The 20,084-nt window shown below is 35.5% G+C and overlaps 1 protein-coding gene across 1 annotated transcript in view; it reads left to right on the forward strand.

Annotated features, from left to right (window-relative positions):
* The window catches only part of LOC109860414 (fatty acid synthase-like), a 73,607-nt gene extending 53,590 nt beyond the window's left edge, over nt 1–20,017 (forward strand). Inside the window, exons 6-10 of the mRNA XM_020439482.1 lie at nt 4,432–5,257; nt 17,106–17,581; nt 17,673–17,927; nt 18,043–18,294; nt 18,394–20,017. Coding sequence (XP_020295071.1) covers nt 4,432–5,257; nt 17,106–17,581; nt 17,673–17,927; nt 18,043–18,294; nt 18,394–18,573 — 1,989 coding nt within the window. The 3' untranslated portion in view covers nt 18,574–20,017. The remainder of the gene's footprint in view (nt 1–4,431; nt 5,258–17,105; nt 17,582–17,672; nt 17,928–18,042; nt 18,295–18,393) is intronic.
* Nucleotides 20,018–20,084: the final 67 nt, after the last annotated feature.

Raw genomic sequence — 20,084 nt, forward strand, 5'->3', positions numbered from 1 at the left:
GCAGAGAGAAGCCTGAGAGCGGCCATGCCATTGTAGTTTCTTACGACGGTTTCAGCCGCTAGTTTTAGCCGTATTTCCACAAAAGTGGAACTCAAAGGCCGTTCTCCATTAAACTCAAGTAGCAGGTCTTGTGGAACTGATCAATCACGTTGGTCGATTGGCTGATTTGACTCTGCAATTGGTCAATTCCACGAGATCTACGACTTGCGTTTAATGTAGAAACGGCCTTTGAGTTCCACTTTTGTGGAAATACGGCTAAAACAGCGGCTAAAACCGTCGTAAGAAACTACAATGGCATGGCCGCTCTCAGGCTTCTCTCTGTCATAAGTTTTCCCTTGAGTGCGTGTCCCTACCACCTTGGTATTTTTGGTGCTAGCCGGCCAGAGTTTGCAAATCTGATTTCGAGGTTAGCAGAAGATGCGCATCTATGTTCAATCGAAGGATACAAGAAATTCTTACATGATGTTTGTCAAGAAAAATATTGTCCTTGTATAGAAGATGAAACTGAGATTCATGATTGAGTATCTATACAGCACAGAAAAATTGTAAAAAGATTGCAAACATATCTTATTGCAATATTGTAATATTGCACAGTAATTGCGCAATGTAGATGCAATATGGATGCAATGTCAAAGCAACATAAAACACTGTCCGTGTTTAGCAAAATTGCACTGCAATATTATAGTCATATTGTAGCGCAATATACTTGCAACAATAAATAAAAATATTTCTCTTATTATTATCAAATATAATTTACAGTATAGTTTGTGATTAATAAACACAAAATTGCAATCAATATATATTTTATTATATTAATTATATTTTTTACATATACATATATTAGAAATACATATATTATACATAGCATACATATATTCAATTTCTATTTATCTTTTTGAAAGTTTCTAATACACTACAAACAAGCAGTCTATTATAAGGCAGTCTGTAAAAAGAAACAAATTAAAATTAAAATTGAGAAGTCGCTCGTGAAATTGATGAGGAAAGTTGAAAAGGACCAATACAAGACTGTGTACACTGGATGTCGGTGTGTTAAAATGTTTATGTTTATTCAAAGGAGTCAAATGTTTCGATTTCTGTATAGAATCTCCCTCAGTGACAATTAATGATTTATATATTTAAATAAATCCACACAATACTTTCAATAATAGGCTTGTTGAGTTTATTTAACAGTAACATCGTATTTGTACAAAGAAGTAAAATTATAAGTAAAATTAACATAGAGAATTTAAATGAGAGAGAGAGAGAGAAAAAAAAGAGAGAGAGAAAGAAAGATTTAAATAATAAAACACAAGAAACACAAAATATGAAATTAATTTTTTAGTATTACGTTAATTGGATTTCTTTGTAGTTTAATATGAAGCATCTCTGATATTAGTCTTTTGGAAACAAATTTCTCTAAGTCTAAGATTTTTATGTTACTCTAATTAAAATCATGTCTTGTTTGAAGTCTGTGTTCCGTTACGACAGAAATTTAGTTATTGTTATGATTAATTTGATTTCTATGCTCAAAAAAATCCAATTAACGTCATTGTCTGATATTAAAAAATTAAAACCATATTTCGCGTTCTTGAATTATTTAAATCTACAGCGTTATAATTACATCATTACATTTTAACTGTTTTTCCTGTTTTTCTTCATCGCTAGTAGGGAAAAACATATTCATCTGTTCACTTGTGAAGATTGTACATCAGAACGTCGGCACATTTCAAACAGTTTGTTGTAACGTCTTAGTTATTCTTTACTCATCATTTCTGACAAGTAATTTCTTTATCTTTTCTTTTTTTATAAAAAATATTAAATTCAATTTTACATATATTTAAGTGCAGTTTCATCTTTTCAGTCATCAAAAATGATTTTTTTCACATTGCGTGTTTTGAACTACTGATGTGTATCCTATATTTGTGTGTTTCAAACTACTGATGTGCATTTCTTGGTGAGTTGTTTAAAAAAACTTTTTATTGCTATTGTCAATTGCTTTTTGGCAAACCAACTCTCTATTTACTTTACGTTTAGATATACAATTGTCACTGAGAAAGATTCTATGCAAGAAGCAAAACGTTTGACTTCTTCGAATAAATATAAACATTTTAACACACCGACATCTAATGTACACAGTCTTGTATTGGCCCTTTTCAAGTTCCTTCAAAATTAAAATACAAGTGTCAATAATATACAAAACTATTTTCCAATGTAAAATTAGTTCATAGACTTACCAAATGATACACAACAAATAAATAGTGTTGTATAGTGTTATATAAAGCAATTTGTAAAAAGCTGTTGTAAGCAAGGCAGTCTGCAACAAAAAATAAACTGGAAAATTAAAATACAAGACTCAAAAAATACAATATAATCTCAAAGTAGTTAAACTACAATAATTGAAGAATAATTTTACTTAGTTATTTTATCTTTGTTCTTTTTCTTCTAATTATGCCTTGCCTTATTGTAATGTCTACACTTGCCTTATATAAATGTCTATACAATATATCTTAACGTAACCAACAAAAAATAAACTAAAGACAGAACCCAGTAAAAATAACTCAGCACACTCAGTACAGTGAACGTATTCAGGCTAGATCCTTTTCCGTGTACATGCGACAGTGACGGCGAATGTATAATGCATTCAATGCGAACATTGCTATACCAAAATTACTAAAATAAATATAAGAGTTATGTGTAATGTATATTTCTATATATATCTGATAAATAAATTCATTTCCCAAAAGGTAATGACCATTACGTCCTGTGAACACAACTATAAGTTATGTGCAGTTTTTTGCAATGTTTCTACAAGATTTTTACAATCTTGCTATTATCTTACACCGAAATATGTATTATACGTTACAATACCTAATACCTATAATGTCACAGAAATACCGTGCAATCTGCAATATTGCAATATTCCTGCAATGTAACTGCAAGTTTCTGTAAGAGTAAACACCGATATTATTATAGCTACTTAATCATGAATATCAGTTACATTTTCTATACAAGATGGTATTCTTCTTGACAAACATCATGTAAAAAGTTTCTGTTTGTCCTTCGACTGAATACAGATGCATCTTTTGCTAACCTTAAAATATTCTGCCACTGAGAAAGACCTGATATAAGATTGAAATGTATGGCTATAATAAAATAAAAGGTTTGTTAATGTACACGATTAACCAGTATACTACTTGTATCGTCCCTTCTCTATATCATTGAAATTTCACAAGATCAAAATTTTCAGTTTAAGTAATTTAAAAACTTATGCTTACCATACTTGTTTATATCATTGTAAATGAAGATTTGAGAGTTCACTGACTAGGTCCCTTTTACATATCAAGTTAATCAAGCAAAAAATAAGAGACATTCGCGAATCATGATGCGTGCAGAAAGTCTAGCAGTCGGACTGCTTGTGTACAGCCTTTACTTACTTAAATATATCAAGGACTCATCTAACTATAAATTAAATATACAGGATGTCTCAAATAAAGTGTTACAAGCTGTTTTCTCAGAATTTAATAAAGATATCAATAACAACTTTTTTTTAGATTCAATGGTTCAGTGAGACTAATCTTCTAGTGTGTAACAGATTTTTTTAGAAGCAAATGCTATAAAAAAAGGAGACCGCCCACCATTTTTTTAAAAAGAAAGTGGTATTAATTTGTTGTTATATTAATAGCTATCATCAAACTAAATAACATTTACTTGAACCAGTTCTTTTTATTATGCATAGTTGTGAAGGTATCGCAAAAAATTTGTTGCAATAAAAAACATTGGAAAAGTAAAAAGAAAGAAAAAAACAAAAAAATATTGGTAGTATTTTCATTTTATTAAGTGTTCAAAATGATGTCCTTGGACTTCCAAGTTTTTATTAAGTCTTTTACAAATACTCGCTCGAACATTTGATAACATTGAAGGAGTAACCGATGCACACGCAGTACGTATTCTTATTTTCATGTTTTCCGCAGTTGTAGGAACAGTTGCCATTACTTTGTCTTTTATGTGACCCCATAAAAAAAAATCTAAAGGGGTTAAATCCGATGATCGAGATGGCCACCTTATAGGACCATCTCGACCAATGTTCCTCATTGTAAATATTTCGCGATACCTTCGCAACTATGCACAATAAAAAAAACTGGTTTAAATAAATGTTATTTAGTTTGATAATAGCCATTAATATAACAAAATAACAAAATCTTAATACCACTTTTTCTTTAAAAAAATGTTGGGCAGCCTCCTTTCTTTTATAGCATTTGCTTCCAAAAAAATCTGTCACACACTAGATTTAGTCCCACTTAACTATTGAATCTAAAAAAAATATTTGTTGATATCTTTATTAGATTCTGAGAAAACAGCTTGTAACACTTTATTTGGAACACCCTGTATAAATTAAGTTATATAAAATTAATATTATGAATCTTATTGCAGGTGATCTTAAAAGTTTGTAATGAGAAGGAAGCTAAAAAGATATCTATTTGCGCTGAACCTCGATATTATTGTGACAGTAAGAAAAGCTATCTTATTCTTGGTGGTCTAGGTGGCTTTGGATTAGAATTAGCTGACTGGTTAATACTCCGAGGTGCTAGAAATTTAGTTTTGACATCACGAACGGGAGTAAAGACTGGTTACCAACGTATGCGAGTCGACCGGTGGAAATCGTACGGTGTAAACATATTAATCATCACTGGTGCTGACACATCAAATCATAAGGATTGCGAATTCATATTAAGATCCGCAGAGAAACAGGGTCCGGTAGACGCTATTTTTAATCTTGCCGTAGTATTAAAGGATAGTATATGTATGAATCAGACGGCAAAATCATTCGAAGAATCTTTTAAAGCAAAAGCTTGGTCTACAAAAGCTTTAGATGAGTTATCCAGAAAATTGTGTCCACAACTTCGACAGTTCGTAGTATTCTCATCAATCTCTTGTGGAAGAGGTAATGCCGGGCAAACAAATTATTGTATGGCAAACTCCATAATGGAGAGAATATGTGAACGGAGAGCAGCAGAAGGTCTGCCAGCACTGGCTATTCAATGGGGCGCTATTGGCGATGTTGGTCTCAGTGCCGACTGGCAGTATAATAAAGAACACGATAATGGAACTCAGAAGCAGGAAATATCCTCTTGTCTTGAGAATATGGAAAGCTTCTTAATGCAGAATCGCCCAGTAGTAGCTAGCATGGTAGTTGCCGAAAAGCACCTAGTAGCTCATAATACTACTACTATTACAGAAATTGTAGCAAATATACTAGGTAAGATTATGTTACACATTGTTCAGTTGTTATTATTAAGACGAGATTGTTTAAAATCTTACTTTGACAGTTTGTATACATAACGAGGTTCTATCCAGATTTTTATTGCTTTGACCGACTGTTGCATAAATCTTGTTTGCATAGAAATCATGTATATTTAAAGTATCTAGTAGTCTATAGGTCTTGTACTTGATTGCACGTTACGTATATATAATAGTAATAATAGTTTAGTAGTAATAGTTTACTACTGTAAATAATAATACTAATGTAAACAATAATAGTTTACACTTGTAATAGTTTAATTCATCTTTCGATCTTTGAAAGAAGTAAATACAATGTACAAAGTAAGTTACATCAAATAACTAAATTACACAGCAGTTTTATAAGAATTTTTTTCTCTTTTTCTTTTTCTTTTTCTATCTCTTTTCTTCTGGCTACAACCTTTTTTATCTAATTTTTTTTTTGTCCCTTTCATGATTTGACTTAGAGTCAATTCTTGATCTATTTTGGTTTTTTTACTCATTTAATAAGTGATCTACGGTTTCTTCTCTTTCTTCACATAGACGGCAGAATTTTCTTCCGCTTTTCTTCAGTATCTATTTCTTCTCCCTTTATTTCCACATCAAAATCTTGCTATAAATTTTTAATTCCTCTTTTCATAGCTTACTCGTACATATTATGCTCTTTCTTCTTTATTTATTATTCTGTATTTTTTATTGTACCTTTCTTCTATTATTCTCCATAGCTATTCCTGTTCTTGATCTTCTTTGTCTATTTGACTTATTGTTTTTAAGAGCAGGTCTTCTTCTGTTATTCTTTTTTTGATCTCTTGTATTGTAATTCTTTTTTCTTCATATATATAGTATGTTTCTTTGTTTCTTTGCCACGATTTATTATCTTTTACTTTTGAGTCTATTTCTCTCCAACATTCTGTTATCTTATATTTAATGCTTTTGCAGTGTGTTATTAATATTCAAAAATGGTTTTTGGGTTTGAACCGTGTTGGTGTTATTTTTATAGCAACGTTTTGTCAACAATTACAATTTACTTTATCAGAGGTTTCAAGAGCAACCTGATTCTGTTGTTATTCTTATTTATTCCTATGCTCCTTGTCTTTCTTTCAAACTTAGCTGCTTTTTGCCTCTATTCTTATCTTCTTTGTCTTGGTTTCCTCTCTCACTATATATGCAGTGTATTAAAATCTAAACCTAACCTAGAACCTATCTTACTTACCTTGTAGTTTTTCTATTTTCTCTTCTTTTTATCTCCATATTTTTTATCTCTATATTTCTTCTGCATATAATATTATGCTTTTTATCAGGCTATCGTAGATCTTCATCTTTCTTTTGAAATTGTTCTTAAATCTTTGTTGTCTTACGCCCCATGTTTGTTTCATTGTAAGTATCGCCTTCTTTGTTATTTCCCAGATGTGTCTTTATTTCTCTATTTTTTTTTTAAGTGGGAACCTAGGTATTTAAATTTAGTGACCTCTTCTAACTCTTTTTTCATTCATTTCCAGCTTTTCTTCTCTTTATTTCCTTTTTCTTCTTTAAAAATCATAACTTATGACTTCCCGACATTCAAAACCAGATCCTTTTTTTTTAAAGTATGCTTTTTAAAAATATTCCTTCTTTTAAAGTAAAATATATTAACTTGTTGATCATTTTTCTTAAGAAGGTACTACTGATCTGTAAATTAAATAGAGACCTGTAAATCGACTATTTAAAAACCTAAATAGTAGTAATTTCTCTCCTCTCTATTTCCGTTTATTTTTAGCATATTTATTATGCTAATAACACGATAAGCAACGTGATAAGCAAGGGAAACTAACGTAAATAAAGCACTCTAAATGGAACAGAAACTACTACATCCACACCGTTGTTTCTGGGTAACGCTAAAAGTAAAATATAAAAATAGAATTAAAAAATGTATTAACACAATTCAAGGTGACATGTGACTTCTTCCAAACTATGTAACTTTTGTTTGAACAATGTTTGTCTATGACGAGTTACAGAAGAAATATTAAAATGCATTATTTAAGATGGGACACTTTGTATACAAGGTGATTCAGAATAATCCATTATCTTTGAAAATATATATTTTTGACTAAATTCTAAGACAACTTTTTATTTGACAAAATTTTGTCTGAAGCTTACTTTTTGAGTTATTAATAAAACTAGGTGACTTACCACGAATACAAGAGGTAGGCAGGGGTAGCGCAGCTCACCGTCAAATTACGCGGACGATTACGTGTGGTGCCTGACGCGCGTTGCCTGATGCGATCAGCTGATCACTACACACTGTTTCTATATCTTTCTCTGTCTCTCTCTTTTTCTCTCACTTATTTATTTATTTATTCGTAATTTGTATCACTTAATCCGTGCATCACATAAATTACTGTCAATCACGGTGAGGTGCGCCGCTCTTGCCTACCTCTTGTATCCGATTTGTGGTAAATCACTTATTTGTATTACTAACTCAAAAAGTAAGCTTCAAATAAAATTTTGTCAAATAAAAAGTCTTAGAATTTAGTCAAGAATATGTATTTTCAAAGATAACGATTGTTCTGAATCACCCTGTATATACAGGGTGTCCCACCTAACTTGAGCACTCTAAATATCTCGCTCATTTTTTATAATAAGAGGATGCCGAAAAGAGTCATTATTCAGTTAGAGGAGACAAATACTGTAATAAACAAGAACTTTTTGGATTTGTCTTGACCTTACCTATCATATCGCAAAGATAAAAATAGGTGCTTTCAGATAAAAAAAATGACAATGACTTTGAAATCTTAAAAAATATGACCTTGAAAAAAAGTTCCTGTTTATTACCGTAAGTTTGTTTCCTCAAACTGAATAATGATCCTTTTCGGCATCTTGTCATAAAAAATAAGAGAGATATGTAAGATGCTCAAGTTAGGTGGGACATTCTGTATATGTATGTATGGTGTCTTGTAATGATTAGTAAACCTTGCAGGAAGTAAAAGAGTGTGAAATTTTGAACTAAAAGTTCTTTTTTTATTTTTGACTTAGACCATTATTTACCAAGTTTTTAACTATTAAAGTTCCTCAATGAGACGGTGCGCATACAAAGTATGCAAGAGCGTCGCGCGCTGTGCGACACCTCGCGCTTGTTTGACACCTCCGATTGAAACAGTGTTTCTGCTAAAATTTTATTCTACTATGTCGCATTGGGTAATACATAAATAAATAAATAAAAACAGAAATTACTCAATTGCTTAATTTATTTAAAAAAATTATTGACACATTGTCCGAAATTAATGAGAATACATAAATACTTAATGTTAATCATGTCTTTTTATGTTTTCATCATTAAAAAAAATAGATTAATTTAAATAATAATTTTTAAAGGCTCGTGAAAGTTTCAAAGAGAATAAAAGACTGATACGAGCCGTTCACAGGATGTTGAGCGGAACTTGTACGTGTATACATATATATGTAAACACTTATGACAAGTTCACTTGTAAATTTTTACAAGTGAGTTTTTTGAATTGAAAATTCAATTCTTAAATTCATACGGGATGCGGGATTTGCATCTCACATATGAAAGACCCCGAATACCCCCCTAACTAATTTTTAAAATATTGCGAAAAAAACTCCTCGGCCAGGAGTCGAACCTGGAATCTTATGTAAGATGCAAATCCCGCATCCCGTATGAATTTAAGAATTGAATTTTCAATTCAAAAAACTCACTTGTAAAAATTTACAAGTGAACTTGTCATAGGTGTTTACATATATATGTATACACGTACAAGTTCCGCTCAACATCCTGTGAACGGCTCGTATCGGCCTTTTATTCTCTTTAAATAATAATTACTTATTTATTTATGAAAAAATAGATTAATATAACTACTAATTACTCATTTATTTATGTGTGAGTTATATATTTTTTTAATTGATAAAAACGTAAAAAGACACAAATAACATTAATTATTTATGTATTCATTAATTTTAGAATGTATCAATAATTTTTTCAAATAAATTAATTAGTTGATTAATTTCTAACTGTTTTTATTTATTTATTCATTACCTAATGTGACATAGAATGAAGTTGTAACAAAAGCAATGCATTTCTCTTTACTTTGGCTGTGCAAACAGCGCTATCATTTCCCTCTTTTGTAGAAAGAACAATGTTATTAACTATCTCTATTAATTCTTGATGCGCGCGGTAGCTTGCTGTTCGGTACGTTACATCGCGTCGATCATTAATAAGCTGATCGCGGAGAGCAGTGTCTTCTTATCCCTCGAGCACGGCTCCCTTCCTTTTGCGTACCGTCGAATATCGGCTGACCGTAAGATCCGCCGAGTCATACGCCGCGCTCGCCTGTTTACTTCGTCTCTCGTTGCTAAGACATTGCATGATGTAAGCTATCTTTTTTATAAGGACAATCACACACGTCTTCAGAGGACGCTTTCCACGCGCTCATCGGTTCACATTTATTAATGTATATCTCATTAACTATTGCGAATTTCGCAAAATGGCAAATAAGTTTTCTATTCAGTTTTACTCAATTTATCTTCATACTTCGGCTGTGTCAAAATTTTTTAGACACTCTGTATATGAGCAAATCCAACGTAGTTTTCCCTTTTATAAAAATTTATTTATTTATTTTTTTTCAAATGTGCAGTACATCTTATATTAACTAACATGTCTGAAATAGGTCAAGTATGTCAAAAATACCTACACGTGTTAATAGTTTTAAGTAAACGGCGCAAAGTTTACCTAATTAAAATTGACTTAATTTCTTTCCAGTTTTACAGTGCAATCATGCTTAAATTATGCATTACTTTTAATGTTATAAAATTGGGTTTGAAAATTGTGGCCACATGGTTTCCGTGATAAGTTATGGTATAAGAAAGAGTTTACAGCTAATATAGACTGAAGTTTCTCGGAATATGTGCCAAGGCGATTTGTGGATTTTTCAGTGAATTTACGCTTTCGAAGATAATCTCTGATGCTCTAGTGTGTGTTTCATTTTTGAAGCACAATTCTCAACAACGTTTTAAATTTTTTGTTTTTGTGTTTGTTACAACTTCAGTACTTCAGTTAGTCAATTTACTTAACAGTATGTATGTAATATTGTTAACTTTACGAAAATTAATATTTTGCAAAAATGGAAGGACAAGTTTTTCAGTGGCCATTTTATACGGTTACATGGCACATAATCGATCTCCAGGGAAAAGATGTATGAATGCAAGAACTAATTTTTTCATTTATTACAAAAGCGTTATCTAACACGGCGCAGGTACAAAGTTATTAAGAGTAAAACACAAATTCGAAAGGGACAAAATAAATTGTATGGTTTTCTATATTTTTACCGATTAAGTGTACTTTTGAACGCCAGCAATGACACAAACGCTCTGCATTCTTATACATAGTTATTACTAGATAGTATAAGAAAAAAAAATACGTCTTGTGCATATAAAAAACAATTCAGATTCAGCAGTATAAAACAGTCCATCAAAAGTTAAAACTACAGTGGATTTGCCCATATATGTGTGTATCTTTCCGCAACAAACATCCAGCGTATGGCTCTAATGACCAGTTATATATTTCAAGGATAGTTTGTAACTTATAGAGCCTAAAATTATTATTAATGTTTATTTATTTAATTATTCGCTTTCATGTGACATGAAGAACTTACTTATAAGTAAGTGTAAAAAAGTAAAATATATTTAATTAAGAGAGTAAAAGACTATAACAATAGATAAATGTCATAGATAAATGTCGATAGATAAATGTCTTATTGAATCAACATCATTAAAATATTAAGAATAAAAAATAAGACATTATAATAGATTTGTATAATTAGCGTTAAGTTTTCTCTAAAATATGAAGAATAAAAAATAGTAAGATAATATTATAGTAGTTATGTTTATATATAAATGTATATACAAGATGTCTGACAACGAATTATCAAGCCGAATTATACGTGTGTAGGTAGATTGAGTCAATCTGAGCAGAAAAGTTATTTACCAGTTTGCAACATTCGCAATAGTTAGATAGATAAATAACGAGGAGCGGGGGGCTTGTAAGACCCTATTGTCACCTAGATCTATAAGAGGATCTATAAGATCTATAAGATCCTCTGCGACTCCCACTAGTTGTTTATCGACCAAGCTGCTAAAACCCGGCATTTGCTGCCAGGCTACACAGATGGCCGATTTTAATTATTTCAGGTCCTCGGACTCCACAAACATGGAGCCCAAGGATCTGAATCTCCTGAGTGCTAGAGACGGGCAGCGACACAATATGTGCACGCTGTCCTCCCTCTCTTCGCCACATAATCTACAACTACTCTCCTCAACTAGGCCTAAGTTAAATAGATGTGCCTTAAAGGCCCAATGCCCTGTGAGAAGACCAATACACAATCTTTGTCTGTACTTACTCATTGTCAGTAGTTCCTTTGTCCTACCTGGCAATGGCTGAGTCATCAGGGCCTTAGCTTGGCGGCAGCTCTTCAGTATCTCCCAAGAGATCCTGTGCTCCCTTTTCAGCCAGTCCTTGATATGGTTTTTCCCTGTTGCAAAGGAAACTCCAACTATCTGGCAGACTGGTTCTTCTAAGGTACCTAGTTTTGCCAGACTATCAGCCACTTCATTGCCTTGGATACCTTGGTGGCCAGGTACCCAGACAAGCGTGATGTTGTTTCGCTCGCCCAATCTGTTTAGAGCTTGCATACAGTCCCAAACCACTGAAGATTCAATGGTGGTCTTGGCAAGAGCTCCTATAGCTGCTTTGCTATCCGTATAGATATTGATCTTCCTGGTTTTCGTTTCTCTTGAGAGTAGGAGTCTTGCACATTTGGTGTCTACGTGGACTCCCAAATATTTTACTGACTAGACGTATTCTATATCTTCTCGCCAGAGTCTAAGCGGCTCAATGGCTTCAGGTTTGTATTTCCTGGTGAAAATCATGGACTTGGTCTTTGATGGATTAGCCCTAAGTCCTTTTGATCGATACCAGTCTTGCGTGATCTTAAGGGCTTTCTGCATAGTCTCCTTAAGTGTTGAAAGAAAACTACCGCGCACTATAATGGCCACGTCATCAGCGTAGACAAAGACGAGGAAGCCTTTCTTCTGTAATTCTCGTAGAAGTTCATCCGCGATCAGACACCAGAGCAGGGGAGATAAAACTCCTCCCTGCAGGCATCTTTTAGCGGGGAAACCATGCACACTTGAGTCCCCATGATTGGCAATCAGGGTTCTTCCTGTTAGTATGCTTTGTGTCCAGTCTGCTAAAGCAGCGGGAATATGATGCCCGGTCATTGCTTCTCTGATGACATCATATGAGGTGCTATCGAAAGCTCCCTCAATGTCCAGAAAGACGCCCAGGGCATATTCCTTTGCTTCTAACTGCACTTCGACTCCGCCCACGAGATGGTGCAAGGCAGTATCTGTTGATCTCCCCTCCCTGTAGGCATACTGAGCCGGAGACAGTGGATGTACTAGCAAAGGGCCGATTTTCAGATATTTATCTACCAGTCTCTCCAGTGTCTTCAGTACAAAGGAAGTGAGACTGATCGGTCTGAAGTCTTTGGCTGTTATATGGCCATTTCTACCAGGCTTGGGTATAAAGACTACTCTTGTACCACCCCAAGCCTGGGGGACGTGTCTTAGGGCTATGCTAGCCCTGAAGATTTTTGTGAGTGGACTTGTGAGAACCCCCAGTCTCTCTTGAAGAAGAACCGGGTAGATTCCATTCGGTCCAGGTGATTTATAGGGAGAGAAGGTTTTAACAGCCCATTCAACTCTCTTTGGAAAAACAACCTCAGCTGCCAGACGCCAATCTCTGGGTTTATATTCCTTAGGCTTCGATCGGGAGGATTGTATGTTATGATCAAAACCTGGAAAGTGGACTTCCATTAAATGTTTCAATGTGTCCGTTGCCTCCTCAGCGACATTCCCCGTTAGGAGCTTGAGACAGCCTAATTGGGGACGGTGATCCAAACTGAGGATTCTGTGAAGCCTTGATGCCTCCGGGGCGCTCTCAATGCTTTCACAGAAACGTCCAGCTTTTGCACTTTGATTTTTTAATCTCCTTGCTGTACTCTCGTTGGGAGCTTCTAAAGGCCTCCCAGTGTACTGCAAGTCCTGTTTTTTTCGCCTTGCTGAATTTCTTTCTCGTTTCCAACCTGAGCTTACCGAGCTCTTTATTCCACCAGTGGATCTTGTTCACCGGATTCCTGGGTTTTGGTGAGCAGTTTAATTCAAAGGCGTTTGTAATGGCGTTCTTTAAAAAGTCCGCCGCGTTTTTCAAGTTATGTTTGGTTCTGAAACTGGTTGGGGCCATAGCGAGCTGGGCCTTAAGGTCAGCCCTAAAGCCCTCTCAGTTGGTTTTTCGTGGGTTATAAACCCAGCTGATTTGCGGTATTTGTTGGAGAGTTAGGCGTATTTGTCTGTGGTCTGACCCAGAGGGCTCATTCGATACCCTCCAATCCCTCACCAAACTCGCCACTCTCTCTGTACATACCGTAATATCAATGACTTCCTGTCTTCTGGAGTCCAGGAATGTCGGCTCGTTTCCTCTGTTGAAAATGGTTAATTCTGTGCCTATTAGGTAGTCGTGGAGACTCTCCCTCCGCAGGTTGGTGTCTGTGCTTTCCTATCCTACATGGTGAGAGTTCGCATCGCAACCCAGCAGGAGTTCGAGCCCCCTGGCTTCCGCATAGGCCACCAGGTTTTTTACCTCTTCATGTGGTGGTGGATCCGTGGAGTCATAGAGCATAAACTGACCCTATTAATACTTCCATGTCCTCTTCCTCGGCCAGCTTCACTCTCACCTTGATGACTGTGAGGTCCTCGCTGCTGAGCTGTGGCAGAAAGATAGCATTTAGTTCTTTTACTAAAATGCATAATCTTACTCTATTTTCTGAGTGTGCTTTGTATAAGCAGCCGCACCCACTCAGTCCCTTTACTACACTATTCACAATTTATAGTTCTTGAATTAGTGCAATACTTGTATGCATCACAGCCATGCTCCTGGCTAGGAGCCGAGGCGCTCTTGCTGTGATGCAAGTTAATCTGGATCATTTGGATGCCGAGAGAAGCCATTTTTAGGCAGTCCCGACACCCTCCGACTCCATCTCCTTCTCCGTCGCCTCCCCACGCTCTCGTCCCGCCATCCTAACGGTGGCCCGGCCGAGACCGAAGAAAGGCCTGAAGCCACAGTGCTTCAAGGCTTCCATCGCCGAGTCGCCAACCAGACAAGAGAAGTGGGCGCTCGTAGCGTCCCTCCTATACGTCCCCCTGGTGACGACCCAATCGCTGGTTGCCAGCCCTGTGTTTTGCTGGTTGAGGAGCTTTAAAGCCTCTTCAACCTCTACTTCAGGTTCCTCCACATGCACCACCACCCGATGACGCTTAGGTAGCTCACCAATCGGCAGCACACACAGAGGAGTTCCCCTGACTTTTAAATCAGAGGAGTGGGTCTTAAGCCACTCCGCCGCCTCTTTGTTGGCGCACACAACCATGAGTGCGCCATCCCTCTCTTAGGAACCAGTGAAAGTGGGCTTTGTCATTCTCAGACATATCGAGGATGACAGACCTGATCAGTTTTCTGATCTCAACCACCTCACCGGCTCCCATTTTCTTGTCAGGGTAGCCCTCCAGTACGAGGGCCATCCTGACAAGACCTTTTGTCGCTTGTGCATACGACCCTTTATTTTTGGGTTTCTTGCCCTGGCGGTTTTTTGAGGGGCTGGGAGTAGTGTGCTCCGGCCTGGCGCACTTTGCCGCGCCATCCGAAGCCCGCCTACCCCCAGCTCCACCTTTTGAGCAAGAGGCTGCGGGGGTAGAGGAGGCCTTATTGGCCCCACTCTTTCCGGCATCTCTTTATTATAACGGCGTCTAGCGGCCCCGCTATATCTTATGCGGTATTTTGAGGCTTCTGAGCCCGCTCCCGCACTGCAAGATTCCCCTGGGCGTTTGCCTCCAGAAGAGGCTTCGCTCTTGGGGACTGATTTGGGGGTGATTTTATTTCCGTTTTCAATCATTTGTGTTCCCACGAGTATCGCGGTCGCGCGGTCTCACCCAGCCAGAGCCGCGAATGGCTGGGGCTTGGCTCCGTACTCCTGGATTTTGCCCGGTATCCAGGAGGCACCGTTTACGACGCAACTCCCCTTGCGCCACGCAGCTCTCGGCACGGTCGCTCACACCTTAACTTGGGAGGTTCCTCTTAGTTGGTCACAGACGGGCCCATCCCTGAGCGGATGACCATCGCCCGCGACCTTAAGCTCCACCACCCGCTCCGGCGCGAGAGCCCACAGCCCCCGAGGACACTAGATGCTCACGTTCTGTGGTCAATTGTTGTCCCGTTAGATTACACTTCCATTGTGACGACACGACCAGGCAGATCTGCCAGCGTCCAGAGAGGAGCTGACGATCAATGCCCGGCCACGCCGTCACCAGCACATGCTGGGAACAAAATAACGTTCCGTGTAGTTACTGCGAGGCGGCCAGACCACGTGCGCACCGAGCGCTCCGCGAGCCCCGAGCTCCTGCCTCGGAGCTACTACAAGGTAGGAACCCATTCGGGGGTTCGCAATAGTTATTGAGATATAAATTAATAAATGTGAGCCAATAAGCGCGCGAGAGACAATAATCGAATTCTATAGACGTGCACAATTATCAGCTCTACTCCTCGCTCGCCGCTGCTCGCTGCGTACCAGAGTTGCAAGATCGAGCAGAGAGCAACGAGAGATCGAAGCAGTGAAGATACGTACACAAGCGAAAACCGCACTCTGTGTACGCACACGGACAACGGTTCTCGCTTGTGTGCGTACCCCCACCGCTTCGATCTCTTGTTGCTCTCTGCTCGATCTTGCAACTCTGCTGCGTACTGCCGAATAGCGCTCGGTCGCAAGAAGCTCTGAGTCGTGCCGCGCTTGTTTGTTTATTCTGCCTTTCGTTGCTAAGACATTGCAGGAGAAAAGCCATTTTTCTTTCCAGCTGATAATCGTGCACGCCTATAGAGTTCGATCATTGCTCTCTGTGCGTTCATTGGCTCACATCTATTAATTCATAGTTCGAACTATTGCGAATTTTGCAAACTGGTAAATAACTTTTCTGCTCAGATTGACCCAATCTACACACGTCGGCTTGATAGTTCGTTGTCAGACACCCTGTATAATTGTATATATATATTTTTTAATTTTGTTATTGTTTTATCAGTTATAAGTTCATTAGTTTTGTAAAATTATCATTTTACGTTACTTATGTAAACATTATTACTTATGCCGGTCATAAACAATAAGTATAGTTTATTTTGAATATTATCTTGCATTACTGCGTCAAAAACACTTCTGCATGCGAGTGTACAGTAGAGAGCACCATATCATACGCCTTGAAGGGAAGTAGTTGTCCTCCGGTCGTCTTTTACTACGCGCTGTTCCCCGCCAGCGACCTGAGATTTAATCCATATAGTGAATTCTATATGTAGAAATATAAACGCCGTGATATCTGGCAGTGGCGGCAACTAGTGACGGAGGTTTACTCCGTCATAGTTTTATATTATTTATATTATAGTTTTGAAAAGCTCTTAAAATAAGCTGTAAGAATATGCAATAAAAAAGGGAAGTCTTATTTTTAAAAATCGATTTGATCTTCAAATGCATCCTAAGTTTGATCTCAAGGTCAATTCGAGGTCACCACTTTATGTCCTCTTCCATATCCAACAACTTTTGTATTTAAAGCTTTTCTCCTTTATTTCTTTAAGTTATTAGCCTGAGAAAATTGAAATGGAATATTTATATTGTAGCTTTGTTTATTACTATTGGATATACATTATTCACAACTTGGTTTATTTATATGTTTTAATCGTTTTAAAGGTTTAAAGGATATTACGGCTGAGGTTCAAAAAACACCATTAAGTGAATTCGGAATGAACTCAATGATGGCCGTAAAGATCAAGCAAACGTTGGAACGAGAATTTGACATCTTTCTCACTGCTCAAGACATCCACAAATTAAACTTTGCTAAATTGACAACAATGTGCGGTAATAAATATATAGAACAAGAGAAAACACAAATCGAGCAGAAAACAATTGATATACCCGGTATACAACTGCTGATCCAAACAATAGATGATAAGGACATGATTTCTGAAATTTGTATAGATCTTTCTACCAGAAAAGATCCGCGTAGGATCAATGCATTTATTCTACCGGGTATAAAAAGTTGTATAACAATATTTAAATCATTAGCGTCAAAGATCAAACCTACATCAACTATCTTGCAGTATGGAACAAATAATATCGGTCTCACTCATACATCTATACCAGAATATGCTGATTTTCTTTTACCAGTATGTATAAAAAACGTATAAAAAATTAATGAATCAAAATACTTATATAACATTTATAATACATTAATATAAACTTCTTTTGAACTTTCAGTATATTTTACCAACAGTGGAAAAGCAAAGAAGTTTTGTCTTAGTTGGATATTCGTTTGGTTCGTTACTTGTCATCGAATTAGCAAGACGATTAGAAAAACACGGCTTAACTGGTAGATTAATACTTATTGATGGCACTCCAGATTTAATAAAAGCAATGATAGAACAATATTTACCATTTTCCACGCAAGAAGAACTTCAAAACAATGTTTTATTAAGCATAATGAATACTTTACAACCAAATTTTACTGCAAAGGTAAGTTTCATCATTTTGACTACTAAAATGTTTTTACAAAATCGAATTTTTGATATATTTTGTAATTATTAGATAGTAAATAACATAGAAATAATAACAAAAATAATTTTTATAGTTACGTTCAGATCTTAACAAGTGCACAACTTGGGATGAAAAGTTAAACAGTTTTGTTTCCTATTGCACGTCCGATAATATATCGCTTTCTGCAGAAAATCAGAAGGCGTTATGCACAACCTTTTATAGAGACGTTCTCGCTCTTCAAAAATATGATATATCGTCTTTGTCACAAATACGTACACCTGTGACACTTTTGAAATCTTCATTACATGTTGTTAGTACACCTACTGAAGATTTTGGTTTGCGCAAGGTAAATTAAAAACATTGGATAGTATAATTGTAAAATTATTGAATGTTTATTTTTTTCTTAATCTCAATACTTAATCATTAACAAAAAAAATGTTTTTAGATTACGCTGGATAAAGTCGAAATACATTACGTCGAAGGTAATCATATCACAATATTACAGAGCGACAAAGTAATAACTGCAATTAATGGAGAACCGTTAAAAGATCCAAAAGAATTTAGAAAACTGTTATCAGAAGATCGATCACTCCAATATAGAGAGAGCGAGCAAACAAGAAAATAAATTATAGCATAAAAACTCATTTATGCTAACATAAAAATTCACTTATAATAAAAGAATATAAAGTTAATTACACGTGCAATACAAACGTGTAACACAAACAAAAAAATTATTTTTTTCATATACTTATGGGGTTTTATATGTTAAGTAATAAATACACAATATAAATGTGATTTAGGGAACACAACTTATATATTTGCAAAAAAACATAAAAGAAGAAGCAGAACAAAACCGATACAGCATGTAAGAGAGTTTTATATAATTTTTAATGTTTATTTTAATATATATGCATGTATGTGTGTGCGTGTCTCATCTTAAATTTTGACAAAAATATAAAAATATTAAATTTTGTTCAACAAATGTTGAGTTATTTTGAACTAGTTCTTTTAGCTCTCATACAAATTATGATGAAACTAACGTAAACACTAACATTCCATTATTATCTAAACTTTTAGAAAGAGAAAAAGAAAGCACAATATTTCTAAATTATAGTAATAATAAAAAAATTTTAGTACCAAAAAGTTTTTCTCTTATATAAAATGATCCGGTATTGTCTGTTTCATGGTTATCTAATATAAGAATTAATATTAACAAAAGGAAAGATTGAAAAGAAATACTTGTTTTGTGAAAATATTGTGTGGTAATATATAACACTACCAGAACTTACAAATTTTTATGTATTCTTTGTTGTCCATGTTTACTTGTTCTTAGTCCAAAATTCTATTGCTATTTTTTAACCATAAAACAAAAGTTTGATTTGTTAAGATTTGTTATTAAGTTTGATTTGTTATTAACTGATAATTCTAGAGAACTCTGCGACCTAGCAAAATCCTAGCCTTATATGATGTCTTATCAAAAGGAATTAAATATTTTGTCATGTTCTAGCATACTTTACGATTTCTTTCTTTATTTGCAACATTGCTTGTGAATTCTTTGAAAACATTTAAACTGTTAAAATGATAAAACCGTTGAAACCGATTTTGAGATAGAAAATTTATAAGATTAGAAAGAAATCATAAATTAAATAATCTAATCTTTAACCTTATCCTGTAAATAAAAATTATAAATTAAAACTTTCATCACCAAATAGAGTTTACTCAGTAGAATCGCGCATTTATGGAATATTGTTTAGGATTAAACTATGAAATCTTCTTATCTCATTTAGAATAATGCAAAACGGATACACAAAGACAAAACAGTACTAGTCTTTGATAATAATTATAACTTTAACTTTTTGGCTACAGCTGAACTAGCTGTGGGGCTGTACTACTATACGGAGTATAGTTGCGGAGTATAGCAGTTCTGTTGCAAAATGTGAACTAACGATATTAGTAAAAATTGTAAAAACATGCAAAACATTCCCGTATTGTAATGGGTGTGTTTAGCCGAAGTTAGCGCTACGTAGCGGCTTCATGTAGCAGTTGCAATTGCTGCGTTACTTCTGCTGGACAGTATTGCTACGCGCAGCGCTTTTTGTAAGCGCAAATATGTTTGTATACAAATCGCCGTTGTAT

The sequence above is a fragment of the Pseudomyrmex gracilis genome, unplaced genomic scaffold (assembly GCF_002006095.1).
Source record: "Pseudomyrmex gracilis isolate BER0280 unplaced genomic scaffold, ASM200609v1 scaffold_381, whole genome shotgun sequence".
Lineage (NCBI taxonomy): Eukaryota > Metazoa > Arthropoda > Insecta > Hymenoptera > Formicidae > Pseudomyrmex > Pseudomyrmex gracilis.